The sequence below is a fragment of the Elephantulus edwardii genome, unplaced genomic scaffold, assembly GCF_000299155.1.
Source record: "Elephantulus edwardii isolate Elephantulus edwardi_28Jun2011 unplaced genomic scaffold, EleEdw1.0 scaffold00001, whole genome shotgun sequence".
Classification (NCBI taxonomy): Eukaryota; Metazoa; Chordata; class Mammalia; order Macroscelidea; family Macroscelididae; genus Elephantulus; species Elephantulus edwardii.
This window is the reverse complement of record NW_006399751.1, coordinates 47,627,106-47,647,269: the sequence shown is the minus strand read 5'-3', so window position 1 is coordinate 47,647,269 and position 20,164 is coordinate 47,627,106. Positions and strand designations below refer to the sequence as shown.

Sequence of the window (20,164 nt, the reverse complement as noted above, 5' to 3'; positions counted from 1 at the left end):
GGGGGGAGAGGGCTGGGCGGGTAGAGAAGTGCAGCAATGAATGAATGGAAATCCAAATTCTCTGTAAATGTTCATTAAAATTATTAAAAAAAAAAAAGAGAATATCCAGATAACTTACACTGGATTGGAACTCAGAAAAGCACTGAACAGGTCTATGTAAACTCTGGAAGCTAGACAGCAAATGAACTGCCTTCAAAATTTTGAGGAAATTACTTCCAACTGAGAATTTTACATTTGTACACACTAACAATAATTGGGAGAATGATAAACAGGATGTTGAAAAACCCACTACCCAAAGGATATTGTGCTACAAAACAAAACACTATGTGCTCCAGTGGTTTCAAATAAAGAAGAAAAATGGAAAATGTCTTCTCATTAAGATTTACAGCCTCAGAAAACCAATGGACAGTCACTGTAAGTTAGAACTGACATGAAGGTAGTGAGGAGAAGTGGGCTTCTGACTACTTTCTCAACTACAGAGAATCAACAATACTGCCTAACTCACCCAAGTCCTCAACAAAGACACATAAAAAAAAAAGCACTTCATATTCAAGAAGAATCCAGGTAGCAATTATCTAGCTCTTTGTACATTTCATTATAAAATTCTGTCATCTTGAGATGCCCATTAACATCTGCTCTTTCACTCTGGCATTTTTCTCTTTTGTTTTAGTTTTCTGTCACTCTAATGAAATTTTCATAGTCTCTTTAAACATCCATTTTGGCTTTTTCCCTTTCTCCTCTCTCTGTTGTTATAATGACTTTTTTGCTTTTTCCCAGATAATATCTTTGATGTGACCCTACAACTCCTCTAGTCTTCAATACCTCATTCCTGTTCTTAAGAAGATATGTGGAGGGTTCTGGCGGCCTAGTGGCAAGGAGTTCCAACTACAATCCCAGAGGCGCACGGTTCGAATCCACCAGATGCTCTGCCAGGGAAGGAGGGACAATCTCCTCCTGTACCAGTCAGATCTGATTTGACAGTACACTCACACAAAAATAATTTTAAAAAAAATTTGTAAATTCAGGTAGGATAGATTCAATGTCATACTTTGGTCCTTGTGGACGTATTTAATTTTACGCAGCTTCAATATGAACTTGCACACAAATAACCAATGGTTTGTTCCACAGTCAACACTTGGCCTAATTTGACTGTTGATACTGAGCTTCTCCAATGATTTTTTTCCCCCCCACAAACGTACTCAATCTTATTCCCATGTAGTCCATCAGGTGAAGTCCATATGTACAGTCACCATCTGTGCTTCTTAAAAGACACATTTATGATGAATAAATCACTGAATGTACAAAATTCAATCATTCTATCTCTAGCCTCATTTGTCACTGAGACCATGCTTTCTGACTACCATTCGTTCCCTATTTTTTCAAAGTTTCACCCCCCCACAAAGATTCAATTTTAATCTTGTACCAACTACTTTACTTTTCAAAGTAGGCTTCTCTTCCGCAGTTCTTCTGAATTAAGGTTTGTACCTCATGTCTGCTGGGTATCAAGGGATGCATTTCTGAGACTACCTTGCATGCTGAGCTGAAAAGCTCTGCGGAGATCTGCCTCCTCATCCTCCAGGTCAATTTCATGGCGACTAAGGGCCAGAGCCCTCTGCAAATCCTCTTCATCTTCATCTACCATTCCTGGCCCATCACTTCCTTCCAACACTCGTTCCAGATCTGTTTTCTGGACTCTCTGATCTTTCAGCTGCGCTAATTCTTCTCCAATAAGTTTTAGTCGCTGCATCTGTTGGACCCTGATCATCTGAAGGAGTTGGTCAGATTCACAATCTGGTATATCAAGATCACCCTTAACAACAAATATAGAGTAACCTTCCTGTTGCAACTGAACAAAGAAAAGGGCAAGATATGTGTCTGATATTAATTCTTGACCGACCACTATTCTCCTAATTTTCTAACTGTAAACCAGTGTTCTTTATAATTGCATATAAAAGATCTTTCATTTATAGTATCAATCCTGAGCCTCTGATACTTTGGACTGTTGAACAGGATAAATTCTAAACCCTAAACTTTCAAGACATTGTTTATCACTTGGATGGAGAAAAACCCACTGTCATCATATTTCCAGAAGGCTGCTGTAAAAATATCCGGTAGTCTTCACACGTAATGCCTCCTTCTGCCATTCTCATCCTCTCCTCTTCATCCAGCTGGTGTGCAATTGAGGATAATTCCAAGGGGCTGAAGTATTCCCCTTGCAGCAGATTGCTCAGGCAGTGTTGAGCACAAAGTGAGCCTTCTTGTTTCTTGTGGAAGATGGACTCCATGTTTATTTGTCTGGAGCCCAATGGCCCCCTACACCGAACCCTGTTTTGAACTTTTGTATTCCAGTCACTAATAATAATTAATGTATCTTGATTACAAGTGTGGGTCAATTTGATGCTATAAAAGTTCACAGAAATCCTCAATTTCTTCCTCTCTGGCTTTAGTTGTTACTTCATATATTAAAAATAGTTGTATTAACAGATTTTCCTTGTATGCATATGGATAGCATCCTATTACTCACACATTATATTTTAAGACAGGATTGTCTTTTTAACTATGAATGCAATACCATACTTCCTTAATTTTTCATCTCCAGTATAATAGATCATATGAGTGTCTGAATCAAAGTAGTCCATGTTAGTTCACCAATACATAGAATGTCTATCTTCATATATGGAATGTCATTCTTGACAAGTTTTACCATATTCATCCTTCACATCTTTCACGTTCCAATTATTAAATGACGCTTGCAATTGTTTCTCCTCATTTTGAGTGACTTTCAATCTGGCTTCTACCTCTAATACTATATAGCTTCCTATATTCCTATATTGTTTATAGGGGTTTCAGAGGCCTGTTATTTCATAAGTAAATGGCCAATTGTGCTGCCTAGTCTGTCTTAATTTGGGAGTTCTGCTGAAATCTGTCCACCATTAGTGACCCTCTGGTATGTGAAACACCCGTGGCATAGCTTCCAGAATTGCAGCAACCCATAAATTACCCTACTACAGCAAAGTGACAGACAAGTGCTAACGTTAAGCGAGAAAGTATATACATTGCTAAGGTATAAAGTAACATGCATTTCTCAAGCTTGAAAGAACTGAAAAACAAATTCAAGCCTCATGTTGTAATACCGAGAAATGTTAAGGGCAAAATCCTAAGTGATCCAGGAAGCGTCAAAAGAAGATGAAAGAATGCAACAATGAATGAATGGAAATCCAAAGTCTCTGTAAATATTCATTAAAATTAATAAAATAAACTGGGAATATACCCCAAAGAGACCATAACTGACATCCAAGCAGCTATATGCACACCCATACTTATTGTGGCTTTATTCACCATAGCAAAGAGCTGGAAACAACATAAGTGCTCATCAACAAATGAATGGATAGAGAAGCTGTGGTATATTCACACAATGGATACTACGCTGCATTGAAAAACAAGGAACTCATGCAATATTATTCAAAATGGGTGACCCTGGAGGACATTATGCTGAGTGAAATATCTCAGTCACACAGGGACAAATACTGCATGGTGCCACTGTTGTAAAACAGGACTGACATCGGGGTTGGGGGGAGACTGAGAAAGATGGGATAAATAATATGTACTGCATTGAAACAGATGTGGGAGACAACTGTTTAAAAGGGATATGTGATTGGGTATTTTTGTCATGACAGGAGTCCAGAGCAAATGCTGTATAGTGGAGTGGATCTGGTGGGAGGGATTGTAAAACAATGAAAGAATTTTTCTTTTACTTTTCCAAGAGGGTAGTATACTAGGAGGGAGGGTTAGGAGGGAAGAAAAGTTTAGCAATGAATGAATGGAAACCCAAAGTCTCTGTAAATTTTCACTGAATAATAAATTAAAAAAAGAAGATGGACAGAATACACAAAGTCACTGTACCAAAAAGAAGTGGAAAAATTTCAAGAAGTACCATATAGGAAGAACAAATGGTAATGTAGGAAGAAGTTCAAACTGCACTGAGGACACTGGCAAAAATAAGGCCTGAAGAATCAATGGAACACCAAGTGATTTGTTTCAACAAATGCAATCCCAGATGTGCTCACCAACCTATACTACGAAATTTGGAGGACAACTGCTTGGCTGACTGAATGAAAAACATGCATATTTTTTCCCATTCTCAAAGACAATTCAACTGAATGGGAAAATTATCAAACAATACCACATGCAAGAAAAGTATTTCTGAAGATCATTCAAAAACAGCTAGAGCAGTAGAGAGAAAGAGAATTGCCAGAAGTTCAAGCTGAGTTTAGAAGAGGCTGTTAGAAGAGACACCAGGGATATCATTGCTGTTGTCAGATAAATCCTGGCTAAAAGCAGAAAACACTACAGAATGTCTACTTATATTTTATTGATTATGAAAAGGCATGTATGTAACTATGTCGATCATACAACAAACTATGGCTAACATTGAGAAGAATGGGAATCTTAGAACACTTACTAAATGCTCATATGAAAGTTTTACTTCGTTCAACAAGTATCCAAATAGAGCAAGAGAACACTGCATGGTCTAAAATCAGGAAAGGTGTACATCATGGTTGTATCCTGTCTCCATATCTACTCAATCTGTAGGCTGAGCAAATAATTAGAGAAGCAAGACTCTGTGAAGAAGAAAGTGGTATCAGGATTGGAGGACAACTCATAGACAATCTTTGTTATTCAGATGATACAACTTGCTGAAAGTTAGGAGGATTTGAAACACTAGCTTCAAAAGGCCAAAAACTACAGCCTTCAATATGGATTGCATCTCAACATCAAATTGACAAAAATTCTGACCACTGGACCAAAAAGCACCACCAGCAAAGATGGAGAAAAGACCGAAATTGTCAGTCATTTCATCTTGCTTGGATCAACAATTAACAACTCTGTAACTATCAGCCAGGAGATGTATTTCACTGGTAAAGTTGGATCTCTCCAAATTATTGAGGAGCAATGTTGGGTTGAAGCCTAAATTTGCCTGATTTAGGCCATGGTCTTTTCAAACACTTGCAATACTTTTGAGAGCTGGACAATCAATCAATAAGGATGACAAAAGAGCAAAGGATGCCTTTAAGCTGTAGTGATGGTGAACAGCACCGAATATTCTGTGGACTGCCAAAAGAACAAACAAATATGTCTTGGAAAAAGTGTAGTTTTAGAGGTAAGGATTGCAAAATCCATCTCACATCTCCTGGGCATGTTACTAGGAGAGAGGTTGGTCCTTGAAAAGGGACATCATGTTTGGAAAGGTGGAGGGTCAGTGAAAGAAAGGAAGACCCTCAACCAGTTGGACTGACAAAGTGACAGCAGATATGGGCCTGAGTGTCTCAGCAAAGATGAGGATATCATAGGACAGAAGAGGGATCAGATCTGTTGTTCAAAGAATTGCTTTGAGTTTTATGTCAATTGATGACATCTAACAACAACAAGAACAATAGTATTAGAGAGTAATTGCCCTAAGTACAAACAAATGCATAAAGGTCATTAGTCTTATTAAAACAAGGCTCTGACTGAACTGGTACAGCCTGCTTCAGTCTAATGCCTAATGAATGTAACATATCCAATTTTTTTTTTTTTTTTGAGAATTAAGTTTTTATTTTTGGTCTCCTTTTTAAAAAAAATTTTTTTAATTATTATTATTAATTTCAATGAACATCTACAGAGATTTTGGAATTCCATTCATTCATTGTTGCACTTTTCTCCCCACCCACTCACCCCCAGTTCGCTCCTCTCCTTGAAAAGCAAAACTCCTTCATTGATACACAATCCCTCCCTACACATTCCCCACTCCCACCCCAAGTATACTCCACTCTGCAAGCCAACATATCCAAATTTTTTAAACGTACACTAACCAAAACGGTAAAAATTCTAAATTGAACCTGCTAAAAACTTAATCTTTCTCCTAAAAAACAAGAGCAATGTCCAAGTTGCACACCAAAAGTACCCCGTGATCAGCTGAGTTGAAAGCAATGGTGCTTACCTCAAACATGGCAGCTTTAAGTAATTTTGAATGTTTCTTTCCATAGCTCCAGTATCATGCAGCAATCTACTGAAAGGATTTATTATGCTTCTTCTGAGTCTCTCATTCTAGAGCTTCTGCTGTAATTTCCCCCAATTCCTATTAGCATTTCAGTGCACCCTAATATGTAAAAATTCAAGTCTGTTCTACTTTGACTTTGTCATCTAATTCAAAGTCCTTAAAATCATATAATAGTTTAACCAGTAAAAAAAATATCACCCTGGAGTATTATGCTCTTTTAAGAACTGACTATATGGCTAGAAGTCATAGATTTCCAGCAGTTAAAGCACATGGCTGCTAAATAAACAAGTCAGCAGGGAGAAAAATGTAGCAGCCTGCTTTCTGGGACAGCCTTGAAAACTCTACAAAGAAGAACCGCAAAACTGTCCAACAGTGTTACTGAATCAAAATCAACTCAATGGCAAGTGGATCTATATTTTATCATTTATGGGATCAAACTGATAATAATGACTCAAAGATTAGATAGAAAAAAATTATTAAATAAATGACAAAAGGACACACTGACAAAGGAGATTAATCAGAACTGGCTTTGACAAGCACTGTGGCAATTGGACAATTAAAACAGACATTCGGGGGGGGAGGAAGAAGAACAAACTGGGGAAGAGGGTAGAGAAAACAGTGCAACAATGAAGGAATGAAAACCCAAAATCCCTGTAAATGTTCATTAAAACGAATAAAATTTAATAATAATAATAAAAAACAAACAAACAAATTATTAAATAGGATCCTTACAGGTCAGCAAGTTTATGTTGATGGAAAAGAATTCGGGGAAAAAAGGTGAGAATGACTTGGTAAGTCACAGGAAACCGTCAATGTTACTAAATTGTACATGCAGAAGTAGATGGTGTTATGTTTTACTGTGTATATTTTCAGTAACAAAAGGATAAACAAATTTTTAAAAAGATAAATAAAAGGACTTCGGGTAAGGATGTCCTCAGGGTAGAGACAATGTATTTGAAATTAGTCAGATTTATATTAACTGACAGAGAAGATGACTATGTATAAAACAAAACCAAAACCATTTCACAACTATTCTCTCTAGAGAGGAGAAAGTTGTTTAAAAGAAAAATAATAATGGAATCCTATATTGTTCAAATGTGAATATTTATATAGACATTACAGAGACTGAAATACTATTCTAACGAAAATTATAATATATTGAAATTAGGAGTGGAGAAGTTTAGCTATTTCTCTAGAAGAGGAGGCTGCATAATTTATAAGAGTTAATTCTAGTAGTTAACTAATTAAACCTTGCTCTGCTTTGGCTATTAATAGAAAAGACTATAAGATACTTGAATGCTGGAATCTTGCTTTGTGTTTTCAAATATAAGACATTAAATACTGTCTTATACATAATGAATATTTTAAAATCTATTTTGAGGGAAGAGAGTATACAGATTCATTCTTAACATGATGCTCTCAGCTTAAAAGAAGTAGTAGTAGTAATATTGATAAACAAAGACTGGCCCTATTTTCAGTTCCACAGAGCTTAGTGAGACTTCCCAGTGACAAAAGTATAAAGATCTATGAAAACCCAAAATCTCTGTAAATGTTCATTAAAACTAGTAAAATTTAATAATAATTTAAAAAAGTATAAAAATCTAATAGAGTAATCCCACAGAGACCACATGCATGGGATTCCCAGGCAAAATTGACTTCACACACCCCCCAGTACCCTCTAAAATATACTGTTGTTGTTGTTGCTGTTATGTGCCGTCGAGTCATTTGTGACTCATACGGCAAGTCTCAAAATTAGCCTTCCAACTGCCTCAGTCTCTCATAAATTGGGTAGTCTGTATTTATCTCCTATAATAAAATTATTTTGCTAAAAGAAAATAAGTAGCTACAACAACAAAATAAGGAAGATGACTAACACAGTGACTGCAACAATGGGATTAAGCAAAGTGGATATTTTAAGCATGGTACATGATTGAGCACGGTTTTGTTCTATTGTATATGGGATTGCTATGAGTCAGAGCTGACTGAATGACATTCATTAACAACATATAGTAGACACAAAACTCAATGTTGAATCTATAGCTATAAATCAAATCCTTTATCCTAAAGAACTTAGAAGTCTAGTGTAGGGGGGAAAAAAACCCCAAAACTTAAAATATAAAAGGATAAATTTTGTCCAGGTATTCACGGATGCCAACTGAAAGACATAATACACCATATTCAGATTTACAACAGAGAGTGGAGAAAGAGAAATGTCTTAAAATTATGCCTGACTTGACTCTTGAAATTATAGTTAGTCCAACATAAAAGGGAGGAAGATAAAAACATCTCAAGCAAAGTAAACTACCTATTCAAAGAACATAATGTGAGGAAGCATGTTCATTAAAAAGAGCCAAAAATAGTTTGTTATGGCTAGAAAAAAGGCATGAATGTGAAGAAAAGATGGAAGGACAAAGGCATGTTTGCCCTTAGAGTGAACCATTTTCAGATTGTAAGTTAAACAAAATGTAATCAGAAGTGCCTCTTAGAAAAATCTATCAAGGTGGGAAAATGTAGCCTGAGCACACATTCTAAAGTCACATTCTCTCCATATGGGGATAATAAAACAACTGCTGTTTAAATTTTTTTTCTTTGACAGGAGTGGGGAAGATGGAGAAGAGTTGAGAGATTAGTAAAGATAACTTAGTACTAGGACACAGAGATAATTCTACTCACTATTAGGAAGCTTCTTAATACTACTGTTAACAAATTTGGAAAAACAATACAAAAAATAGAAAAATGGGAGCTTTGCCCTTCTGGCACAACTTAAGGTGAAGATTGTCAATCCCAGGTCTACTTTAGGACAGGTCTAATCCTCTGACTTGATGTAATCATTTCTGCAAACTGGAAGAAATATACCTGTCCACCTAATATATGCTGCTGTACAAGTCAATACTAGGTATATAGTAAAGAAAAGCATCTTTATTACTACCACTTTTGGTAACAACCAAGTACGTGGAATGAATGGATATTCTAGAAATCCTCATCAACAAAATACAAGCTGGCAAGGAAATATTACAAATTGTTTAAACAGCCTAATTAGCTTGCAAGAGAGAGCAAGTGCGCAAGTCAAACATAAAATATGTGATTCAACTGGTACAGAATTTAAGTTAATAACAGAAAGATCTTTTAAAAACATATAATGCCAATGTTGGTTGTAGTTATTTGCAGATGAGTCAATTCCATTTCATGGAGTAAAGTACTGCTCCATAGGGTTCTGAGGACTTTTACTTTTATAAACAGGTGGTTAGATTTTATTTTCTATAAAATAGGAATTTGTAATCCAAAAAGGAGAAGAATTAGCTCTTAGCATAAAGAACATGATAAAAATTTAAAGAGACACCGAATATGTATCCATCTAGAAGGGCTAGTAGGGAAAATAACTGGTATTTCAGAATATGTTAAAGAAAAATAGTAATAAAAAAACTTAAGACAGTTTTCCTTAGAAAACTGGGATACCAAGATACCAAGGAACATTTTCTAACTAACAGATGTAGCCCTGGAAGTGCACATGAGTCTGTGCCAGGAAACAAAGAAGACATCTACCTGGCCAACTGGAAAAAAGATGCACGTTTATTCTCATTTTCAAGAAAGATAACCCATAAGAATGTGGAAATAACAGTATCATTAATGTCAAATTCAAGCAAAATATTGCTGAAGATCATCCAAAAGCAGCCAGAAAAGTTCATTGGCAGAGAACTGCCAGAAGTTTAAGGTGGGTTTAGGAGAGGCCATGGTATCAAGGACATCACTGGTGATGTCAGATGGACTGTGGCTGAAGGCAGAAAATATCAGAAGACTGTCTATTTGTCAATACTGCATAATGCCACTCTTAACAAAACAGGACTGACATGGGGATTGCGGGAAAACTAAGAAAAGAGGGGATAAAGAATGTACATGGCATTGAAAGAGACGACAGTGAGAAGTGTATAAAAGGAATATACGATTAGGTATTATTGGCATGACAAAGAGTCCAGAATAAGAGCTGCATAGTAAAGTGGTCTTGGGGGTAGTGTGTAACAATGAAAGAACTTTTTTTTCCAAAGAAAAAAGCAAACTGGGGGTGGGGGTACAGGGAGGAAAATGTGCAACAATGAATGAATGGAAATCCAAGTTGTTTATAAACTTTCATTAAAATCTCCATTTAAAAAAAGAAAAGACTATCTATTCGTGTTTTATTGACTATGCAAAACATTTGATTGTGTGTGCTTATATGAACTCGATATTTAGACCAAGGAAATACCGCATAGTTTAAAATCAGCAAAGGTATGTGTCAGGGCTGTATCTTTTCTCCATACTTATCCAATCTGTATGCTGAGCATACCACTCAAGAAGCTGCATGTTATAAAGAAGAATACGGGGGGGGAATCAGAAACTCATCAGCAACCTGCATAATACAGATGACATAACCTTAATTTTTAATTTAAAAGTGAAGAGGACTTAAGGTGATTGATGCGTAAGATCAAACATGGCAGCCTTCAATATGGATTACATTTCGACATCAATAAAACAAAAATTCTCACCACTGGGCCAATGGGCAAGCAACATAAAGAGAGATGGAGAGAGTACTGAAATTGTCAACAATGTCATCTTGCTTGGATGAACAAGCAACATCCTTGGTACCAGCAGTCAGAAGATCAGGAGACATACTGCATTTCAAAAGTCCGCTGTCAGGAACCTCTCCAAAGTCCTGAAGAGCAATGATGTCAGTGTAAAGACTAAGATGTGCCTGATTCAAGCCATCTTTCTAATCACCTGCTGTATATATGAGAGCTGGACCATGAATAAGGATGAAAGGAGAAGAAATGATGCCTTCAAGTTGTGGTGTTAAGAAATAAATGTTGAATATGCAATGGACTGCCGGGGAACTCTGGTGGCCTAGTGGCAAGGAGCTGCAACTACAATCCCAGAGGCGAATGGTTCAAATCCACCAGACGCTCTGCCGGAGAAGGAGGCGCAATATCCTCCTGTACAAGTCAGATCTGATTTGACGGTACACGCACACAAAAATAATAAAATAAAATTTTAAAAAAAGTATGATTTCAGAATTAAATAGAAACATGCAGTAATTTTGGGAGCTCTGGTGGCCTAGTGGCAAGAAGCTGCACTGCAATCCCAGAGGTACACAGTTCAAATCCACCAGATGCTCTGCTGGAAAAGGAGGGACAATCTCCTCCTGTACCAGTCAGATCCAATTTGACAGTACATGCACACAAAATAATAAAATAAAATAAAAAAAAAGCAATGGACTGCCAAAAGCAAACAGGTTTTTTTGTTTTGGAGGGGCAACAAAAGATAGGAAGACCCCCAAGAGATAGACTGACACAGTGACTTCAGCAATGGGGTCATGTGTGTTGGAGATGATGAGGATTGTATAGGACAAGGAAGGGTTTAGGCTGGCTGTTCATAGGGTTACTATGAGTCATACTCAAATTGACAGCACTTCCAAGTTGCACTCTGGATGCACCTTCTCCAAGACATGTCTATTTGGCTGGGTGTTTGTTTGTTTGTTTTTGGCAATCCATGAGATATTCAGAACTTGGCTATGTTATATAAAAAGTTAATTCCTGAAGAAGGACATCATGTTTGGAAAAGTGAAGGATCAATGAAAGAGAGGAAGACCTTCATGAGATGGACTGACACAGTGACTGCAGCAATGGGCTCAAATGTGTCAGAGACAGGATAATATGGCACAAGGTTCAGATTCATTGTTCAGAATCACATTCAACCTGACAGCAACTTAACAACAACTGAGGTGCTGAGGAAATGAAAAGGTATTTATAAGCAAACAAGGACTTAAAACAGGAAAATGTTTCAAGTCAAAATACAATTAAATAAAAATTAATAGGGAGAAGAATACAAAGAGCAAAGTGGCTCTGAGAAGAAGAAAGAAAAACAGGTCCCTAGAAACAGCATTAAAAAAACCAAAATCCTAACAGGAATAAAACAAAGTATAACAAAATAAATGATAGACTATGTCTGTGGCCCAACAGTGGGGTCAAGTATTTCTGTTACCTGTAGGCTACCATCAGAGTCCACTGGATCTAATTTTAATATGAGTTTCTTCATAAACCACTATTAGAAGTAAAGATTGCTATTTGGGGGATTTATTAAAAATAGAATGAACTGTTCTGAGTTGTGGGGTTTTTTTTAACTGCCATGAGATCTTAATAATTTTATTTTTCATATCAACAGCACCTAACAACAATACTAAGAAATACTTATTTCAACATCCTAGGCATTATACCACCATCATTCAACAACATTTTCTAGTTATTTTCAATGGTACTTATAATGCACCCCCTGCCCCCAATACATATACCTTAACCCTCAGAACCTGTGGATATGGCAAAACAAACCTTATATAGGTAAGGCTAAGGTCTTTGAGATAAGGTGGTTGTTTATTTGGTGGGCCCAATCTAATCACATGAGTTCTTCTAAAATCAGAGATCTTTCTAGGCTAGGTCAAAGAGAAATGTGACATTGGAAAAAGGAAAGAAAGATCCTTAGAAGGTAGCCAGAAGTAAAGAAATGCAAGCAACTTCTAAAAACTAGAAAAGACAAGAAAATGTATTAGCCTCCACCATCTCAAAGAGGAACACAGCCCTGCCAATAGGTTGATTTTAGTCCTGTGAAAGATTTGTCTGATTTCTGATACACAGAACTATAAGCAAATACATTATGTTGTTAATCAATTAAGTCTGCAATGATTTGTTATAGTAGCTAAATAAAAATAAAGTTTAATGGCCTAAGTGGATGATGTAACAGTGAAATAAATTTTCTCTTTTCATTTTTTTCCATGTCAGACTCTAAGTACTGCATCATCTCTCAAGAAGGTAAAAATTATTGGAGATGTCATCTGTATGAACTGATTTTATCTTTCATTGAATTCAACGGAGAAACCAGCAATTTTCATTTTCTACCCATAAGAGCCAAGAAAGAAAAGGACAACTATTAGACAAATAAGCACAAAGAGAAAGTAGCATTTAAGGCTGTAAAATAGACAATGGAGAAATCTCAGAGTTTTCAAAGGATATTACTCTACACAAATTTTCTCAAATTCAAGACTCAATTAACTGTACAAGTTTTCTAAAAACTAAAATAAAATAAAAAAGGAGCATGGTATCCCCATTCAGTTAGTTACTCAAACAGAATGAGTTTATGTAGTATTATGCAATAAGAACTTCAGCCATCTCATCATGCTTAAAAAGCACATGATAGTATTTTGTTATCTTTTGCCTGTGTACCAAAATTTACTTGCTATAGAGGTTTACCATCTTTAAATTATAAATAAAATGCCTAATAAGTTGTTTTTATTATACTTTTATTCTTATTACTACGAATTATCAGTAAAATTGTTATAAATATTAAAAAGGTTCATATGACCCCAAAATCGAGCTCTGCTGGCTTAGTGGAAAGGAACTGCACTGCTAACACAAAGTACGCAGTTCAAATCCACCAGCTGCTCTGTAGGATAAAAATGGGCAATCTTCTTACAAGGGTTTACTGCCTCTGAAAACCCACTGGAGGGTGAAATATAGGTCCACTCCAACTTGATGGTACACAACAGTAGCACGACCCAAATGGCCTTTGGGTTATGACCATTTTCTTAGTCCATGAAGAGTAAATAAAAATTTCAGAAATGTAATAACGCAAAAAAATGGTAAGTTTCATTACAAAAAACCTCCTGTACAAGGATAGATAAAAATTAACAAAAGAGACAAAGCAGAAAAAAAGATAAACTACTTGCCAAGCATAAAACTAACAAGGAATTAATATGTAGACGATGTAAGAAATATATGCAAATTACTTCAGAAAACAATCTAACCAAAAAGCTGGTAAGGAATACAAACAATTTGAAAATGAATAATCCTCTAAAAGCCAATAAACATATTAAGAAATATTTAAGATAACTGGTAGTACAAGTAAAACAATGTGATATAATTTGATAACTACTGACCCATCAAAAATTAGTAATATGGACAATGCTAAGTGTGAGATATAGGGATATGGAAACAGTCATGTATTCTGAAACTGCAGATTAGCATAACTGTTCTGTACAACAATTTCACACTATTTTTTCAATTTAAATCTATACAAAGCCTATGATATAGCAAACAAGTTTCTGAAAATACAGAATATCCCTCAAAAAAGTCTACAAAACCCTTCAGGTGACAAAGTTCTGTACTGCAATTTGAGGCCATGGGGAGCTGAAGACAATTTGGTGTTTATCACAAAGAAACCTCATTAGTGGTTGTTTTTATGTTGTTTTCAAATGACTTTGTCTCATAAGCAAACTTATATTTAACAGAAGTTAAATACCTGCACTGGTATGTTTGAGTCTTTTTTTCTAACTATTGTCTCTCTACCAAACATAATGTCCTTTTCTACAGACTAATCTTTCCTGAAGATGTGTCTCAAGAGATGAAGAAAATATCTTCACTTCTAAGAAATACTATTTCCATTACTAAATACTATTTCCATCCTAAATCCATTTCTTCAAAGATGGATTTATTAATTCTTTTGGCAGTTCATGAAACATTCACAATTCTTTATCAACACTGTATTTCAAATGCACTAATTTTGCTTTTATTTATTAATTTTAATGAATGTTTATAGAGACTCTGGATTTCCATTCATTCGTTGTTGCATTTTGCTCCCTGCCCACCCCTCCCCTCTCTGCTTTTATTTCCTTTTAATTTTTATTTTATATGCTTTTTTTTTTACTAGTAAAGCACTTGTCAGTTTGCTATACTGACATAACTTGTGGAATGCTGTAATGCTAAAAGCTGTGCCACCAGTATGTCAAGTGCCAGTATGGTCACCCATGGTGGACAGATTTTAGGAGAACTCCAAGATTAAGACAGCCTAGGAAGCAGGACTAGCCATCACTTCTTAAACAGCAGACCTCTAAAAACACTATGAACAACAGGAACATGAATAATTACACTATTAGAAGCAAAGCTCAGGAGCTATTTCGTACAGAAGGTCATACTTGGAAAGGTAGAGAGCGTCAGCAAAAGCAAAGAAGACCCTCAACCAGATGGACTGAACCCATGACTTCAGCAGAATAAGACAGGAGTGGCATCCACTTCCTAAACAACATGCCTCTGGAAATTCTATGAACTTTGATAAATGTCAATAGTTGTGGAGGGGCTTCAGGCCTTTTGTTCATAACGGTTGCTATGAGTCGTGCTCGACTATTTCCTTTTTTTTCCCTGCTCACTTTAGTTTTTGGAGCATAAGAGCAAGTTTTGGAGTTTTTTTCTGACATTCTTTCTAGACTTTTCCATTTTTCTTGTCTTTTTAAATGGTCTTTCTCACGTGTAGCATCCTTCCACAATTCTTTTGGTATTCTGATGACTGTAACTTGTCTGAAAGTTGTTATACGCCACTGAGTTGGAACAGATTTAGAGCTTACCCTCCCGTGAGTTTTCAATGTAAAAATTCCCCAAAATTGTCCATCTTTCTCCCCTGGAGCAGCTAGTGGATTCAAACTGCATGCCTTTAACTATTCAAAGGCATATGGCTGTCTGTATTACAACAAGTTATAGATCTCATTGAAAAGAACACAAATTCCAGAACACATAATTTGTTCACTGCGTTCATGAGAAACCTGTACAAACAGTGAGCATGGTTTAAAAATCAAGAAAGAAGTGTTACCAGGGTTGTATCCTTTCTCTATACCTATTCAACCTATATGCTGAGCAAATCACATAGAAAATTGGACTTTATAAGAATGTGGCATCAGGATCCAAGGAGGATTCATTAGCAATGTGCATTACATTGATGACACAACCTTGTTTTCTGAAGTGAGGAGGACTTAAAACATTTACTGCAAAAGATCAATGACTACAGCCTTCAATATGGATTATATCTCAACATCAAGAAAACAAAAATCCTCATCATTGATCCAAAAGGCAACATCAGGACAGATGGAGAAAAGACGGAAGTAGTCAACAATTTAATTTTACTTGGATCTACAATCAACATCTATGGTACAAATGTCAAGAAACCAAGAAACATGTTTTGGGGAAATCTGCTGTTGAGAACATCTCCAAAGTGCTAAAGAGCAAGACTGTCCATTTAAAGACAAAGGTGATTCTGACCTAAGCCATGGCCATTTCAACTACTTGCTATGTATTTGAAAACTGGATAAATGATAACTGTAAAAGAACTGATGATGCCTTTGAGTTGTGGTGATGGAAAAGAATATTTCATGGACTGCCAAAAGAGCAAACAAATATGCCTCGGAGAAAGTGCAACTAACGAGCTCCTTGGAGGCCAGGATGATGAAGCTTCATCTCCTATACTTTGGGCCTGCTAGAAAAGACGAAGATCAGTTTAAGAGAGGAAGATTTACAACAAGGTGGTTTCACACAGTGACTGTATTAATGAATTTGAGTGTATCGGAGATGATGAGAATAGCACAAGATAGGGAAAGGTCCAAATCCCATTGTTCATAGAGTTGCTGAGTCATATCAACTCTAGGAGCAAATAACAACACTAACAAAAACATTTCTGAGAGATCTCATGGTAAAGACACACTATTAAGTTTTATGCAGCAGTGAAAAGCAGTGAATTAGACATACAGATAGCAATATGGGTGACAGGGAAGGAAGATACAAAAGACTGTAAAAGACAACGATATAGAAAGGCACAATCTACTAAAATCTTCCTATCTCTGAAACATAGTATGCTGTATTATAAGCACACTACTCCTGAAGATATTGTCTACTGTATTATGGGATTACTCAAGTAAAGATATAATGATTCCTTTCTATGTCCATCTTTTACAGAAACTATTTTAGACCATACAAAAAAAAAAAAAAAAGAGGCAAATATATTTTACAAATTTACTCACTTTCGCTCCAACGCTGCAACTACCAGTGCTCCCAGTGCTGCCAGTTGCAACGCCTGTAAATCTAGCTTCCAATAATTCTTGCCTTCTGGGATCCAGACTATGAAGCTCATCCATTGCACCTATTAAGAGGAGGGAAAGTATATATATATATGTACACATATACAAGTATCTGTGTGTATATTCACATGTTAAATATATGCATAAGCACAAACAAAAATATACACATGTGGGTCAGTTAAGACATAATACAAAGTTTATGAATGAATGCACTAAAAAAGATGAAAGGAAGAGTCTTGTCAGCATCTTAAGATTTAGATGTCACAACAATGACATACTATGACATGATTGGAAGCAGGAGTGGATCTACTTCCTAAACATGCCTCCTGAAACTCTCTGAACTTTGATAAATGTCAATGACTGTAGAGGGGCTTTGGGTCGCTATGAGTCGTGCTAGACTCAAAGCCAATCAATATCACCACCAACATTTACATTTAGCAAAACAACCTATTCCACTAAAACAGTGGATTTCGAATTCTTAAGACCACAACTGACAGTAAAAAAAAATCCACAAACAAACCATTTTCCTTCCAAGAAAGTACAAACTTATGTACAGAGTATTACGGTGTTTTCAGAAATGCTTTACCTTATTTTATGCACTGCACTTTTAGTATTTTCTAGTCTAAATTTTCCTTTTAAAAAAATTTACTGGTTTAAAGTCATTAATGGGCCATATTTCAATTTTGAAAAAGAATATTCTCAGGAGCTCTGGTGGCCTAGTGGCAAAAAGCTGCACTGCAATCCCAGAGGATGCTCTGCTGGAGAAGGAGGGGCAATGTCCTCCTCCTGTACCAGTCACATCTGATTTGACGGCACACACACAAAAAATAATAAATTTTTTAAAAAAATCTCCTGGTCTGGGTTTATACAGAATTTTGGCACTAAGCACATTGTTGCTGCTGTTGTTAGGAGTCATCAAGTACGACTCAATGTACAATAGATCTGAATCGCGTCCTATCATGTGCCATCATCACATTTCCGGATACATTAGGAGCCAGTTGCTGCAGTCACTGTGTCAACCAACCTAGTCGAGGGTCTTTCTCTCTTTCACTGACCATCTACCATTCCAAGCATCATGTCCCTCTCCAAGGAATAACCCCTCCTAGGAACATGCCCATAGTATGTGATGCGAAGCTTTATCATCTTGCCTCCAAAGATCACTCTGGCTGCACTTTCTCCAAGATGTACTGTTTGGTTTTTTTTGGTAGTCCATGGGATGTTCAGTGCTCTTCTCCAAAACCACACCTCAAAAGTATCAATTCTTCTTCTGTCATCCTTATTCACTGTCCAGGTCTCAGATGTACAGCAGGTGACTGGAAAGATCATGCCTTGAATTGGACACACCTTAGTCTACAAACACCGAAGAGCTAACATTACTCTTCAATAATATGGAGAGGTCTCTAATTGCAGACTTTCCCAGTACAATATGTTTCCCGACTTCCTGACTGCTGGTACCGAGGGTGTTAACTGTGGATTCAAGTAAAATGAAGTTGTTGACAGTTTCAATCTTTTCTCCATCTGTCATGATGTTGCCTGTTGTTCCAGTGGTTAAGAATTTTTGTTTTCTTAATGTTGAGATGCAATCCATTTTGAAGGCTGTAATCACTTTATTAGTCAATTAATTTGTTTCAATGTGTATCTTTTCTGGCTATAAACTAAAAGGACTATGGTACTATCATATCTCTGAAGATTTCTTACAGTTGATAATTTTCAGTTTCCACAGGGTAGATGGAACATGTACTTATGTATCAACAGACTGTCAAAATAACATCAATTTTTAAACAATAAATTTAATCCTTGCGGATTAAATTAACAATACTGATTAGCATGTTCATTAATTTTTATTATAATGGCTTAAGCACAAATTCTTAATAAAGGTCAATTAAACTCTTAACCATATCTGTTCATTTCTTCCTGTCAAAACACTAGAATGACATAAATTAATAGATCTCAAAAGGAACACGAAGGATATTACCTAGAATACTGAATTATTTGAAGAATTTTCTCAAATTACATTATTAGGAGAAAAGGTTCAGATCTCGCTTTCAATAATGGATTCTCTAATATAATAATAAAATTACAAAAAAGTCAAAGACGAAATAAGGAAGACCTCACAAAAATGAGCATTTGTCCATCAAAAGATTTTACAAAAGAGAGATAAACAACTAAGAAATTATCTTCACAAATCACATACCTAATCCTACTAGGGTCCAAAATCCATTTTAATAGCTCAGAGACCACACAAAACCATACTCACCATTATTAGGTTTATTATAAAGTTTATTAGGGAAGTCAAAAGGCTTTAATTCAGGTTAGAAGCAGAATACATTCACTCACTTAGGAGAGATTTTGAAATGTGTTCACAGGGACCCAAACCTTTAGCCTTGTGGCTCTAGGCCTGTGATAACACAGGTCTTAGACCTGCCAATTATAACTCTCCCCACAATTCTCCAGCAAGCCCAGGTAAAGGCTCATAATTCAGGTTCCAGGGAGCCCAAAGGTCAGCTCTGTCTCATGTTGCATCTCTGCTGTGGCTGTTGCTGTTTCTGCAGGTCCCTGAGCCGCACAGAAATCTTTAGTCCCAAAAGTCAAGCAATCTGTAGTCTCTGCTTCCTCTTTTCTGATAAGATTCCTAATTTCTGCTGCTGAATTTGCTCAATTTAATGTCAAGACTAGTTGATTCTCTTGTGGCCAGACTAATACACCCCATTTATATATTTCTATCCATCCATATGGCCAAGTCAAAGTCAACAATTGAAGTGGAAATAAAGCAGTAATGAGACAGGCATGTTTCTTGGCCTCAAAGAGTTTCCAATCCAGTGAAGTTTTCCTCTAGAATAAACTATCAATTTTTTGGTGGCACAGGCTTACTCTGAAATGTTAAATTACATTTAAGAAAATAAGTATTCAAGTTGAATTGAGAAAACAAAGGCCAGGCAAATTATAACCAAAAATATCTAGATAAGTACTCTTGTTAATCATAAATTTTCAAGATTCCACAGTAGAAAGAACAAGGGCACAATAAACATCTTGTTACATCAAGGGCACAGTAAATAACTTGTTACATCTTGGAAAGATTTTGTACTTATGATTGCATTTATTTTTTATTTATTTATTTAAATTTAGGTTGTTTATTTTTCATTTCAATGAACATCTACAGAGATTTTGGGATTCCATTCATTCATTGTTGCACCCTTCTCCCCGCA

The 20,164-nt window shown here is 36.1% G+C and overlaps 1 protein-coding gene across 1 annotated transcript in view; it reads right to left on the bottom strand.

Moving 5' to 3' along the window:
* The window catches only part of TLK1 (tousled-like kinase 1), a 184,212-nt gene that overhangs the window by 104,439 nt on the left and 59,609 nt on the right, over positions 1-20,164 (bottom strand). Inside the window, exon 2 of the mRNA XM_006878849.1 lies at positions 16,902-17,020. Within this exon, the coding sequence (XP_006878911.1) occupies positions 16,902-17,020 (119 nt within the window). The remainder of the gene's footprint in view (positions 1-16,901; positions 17,021-20,164) is intronic.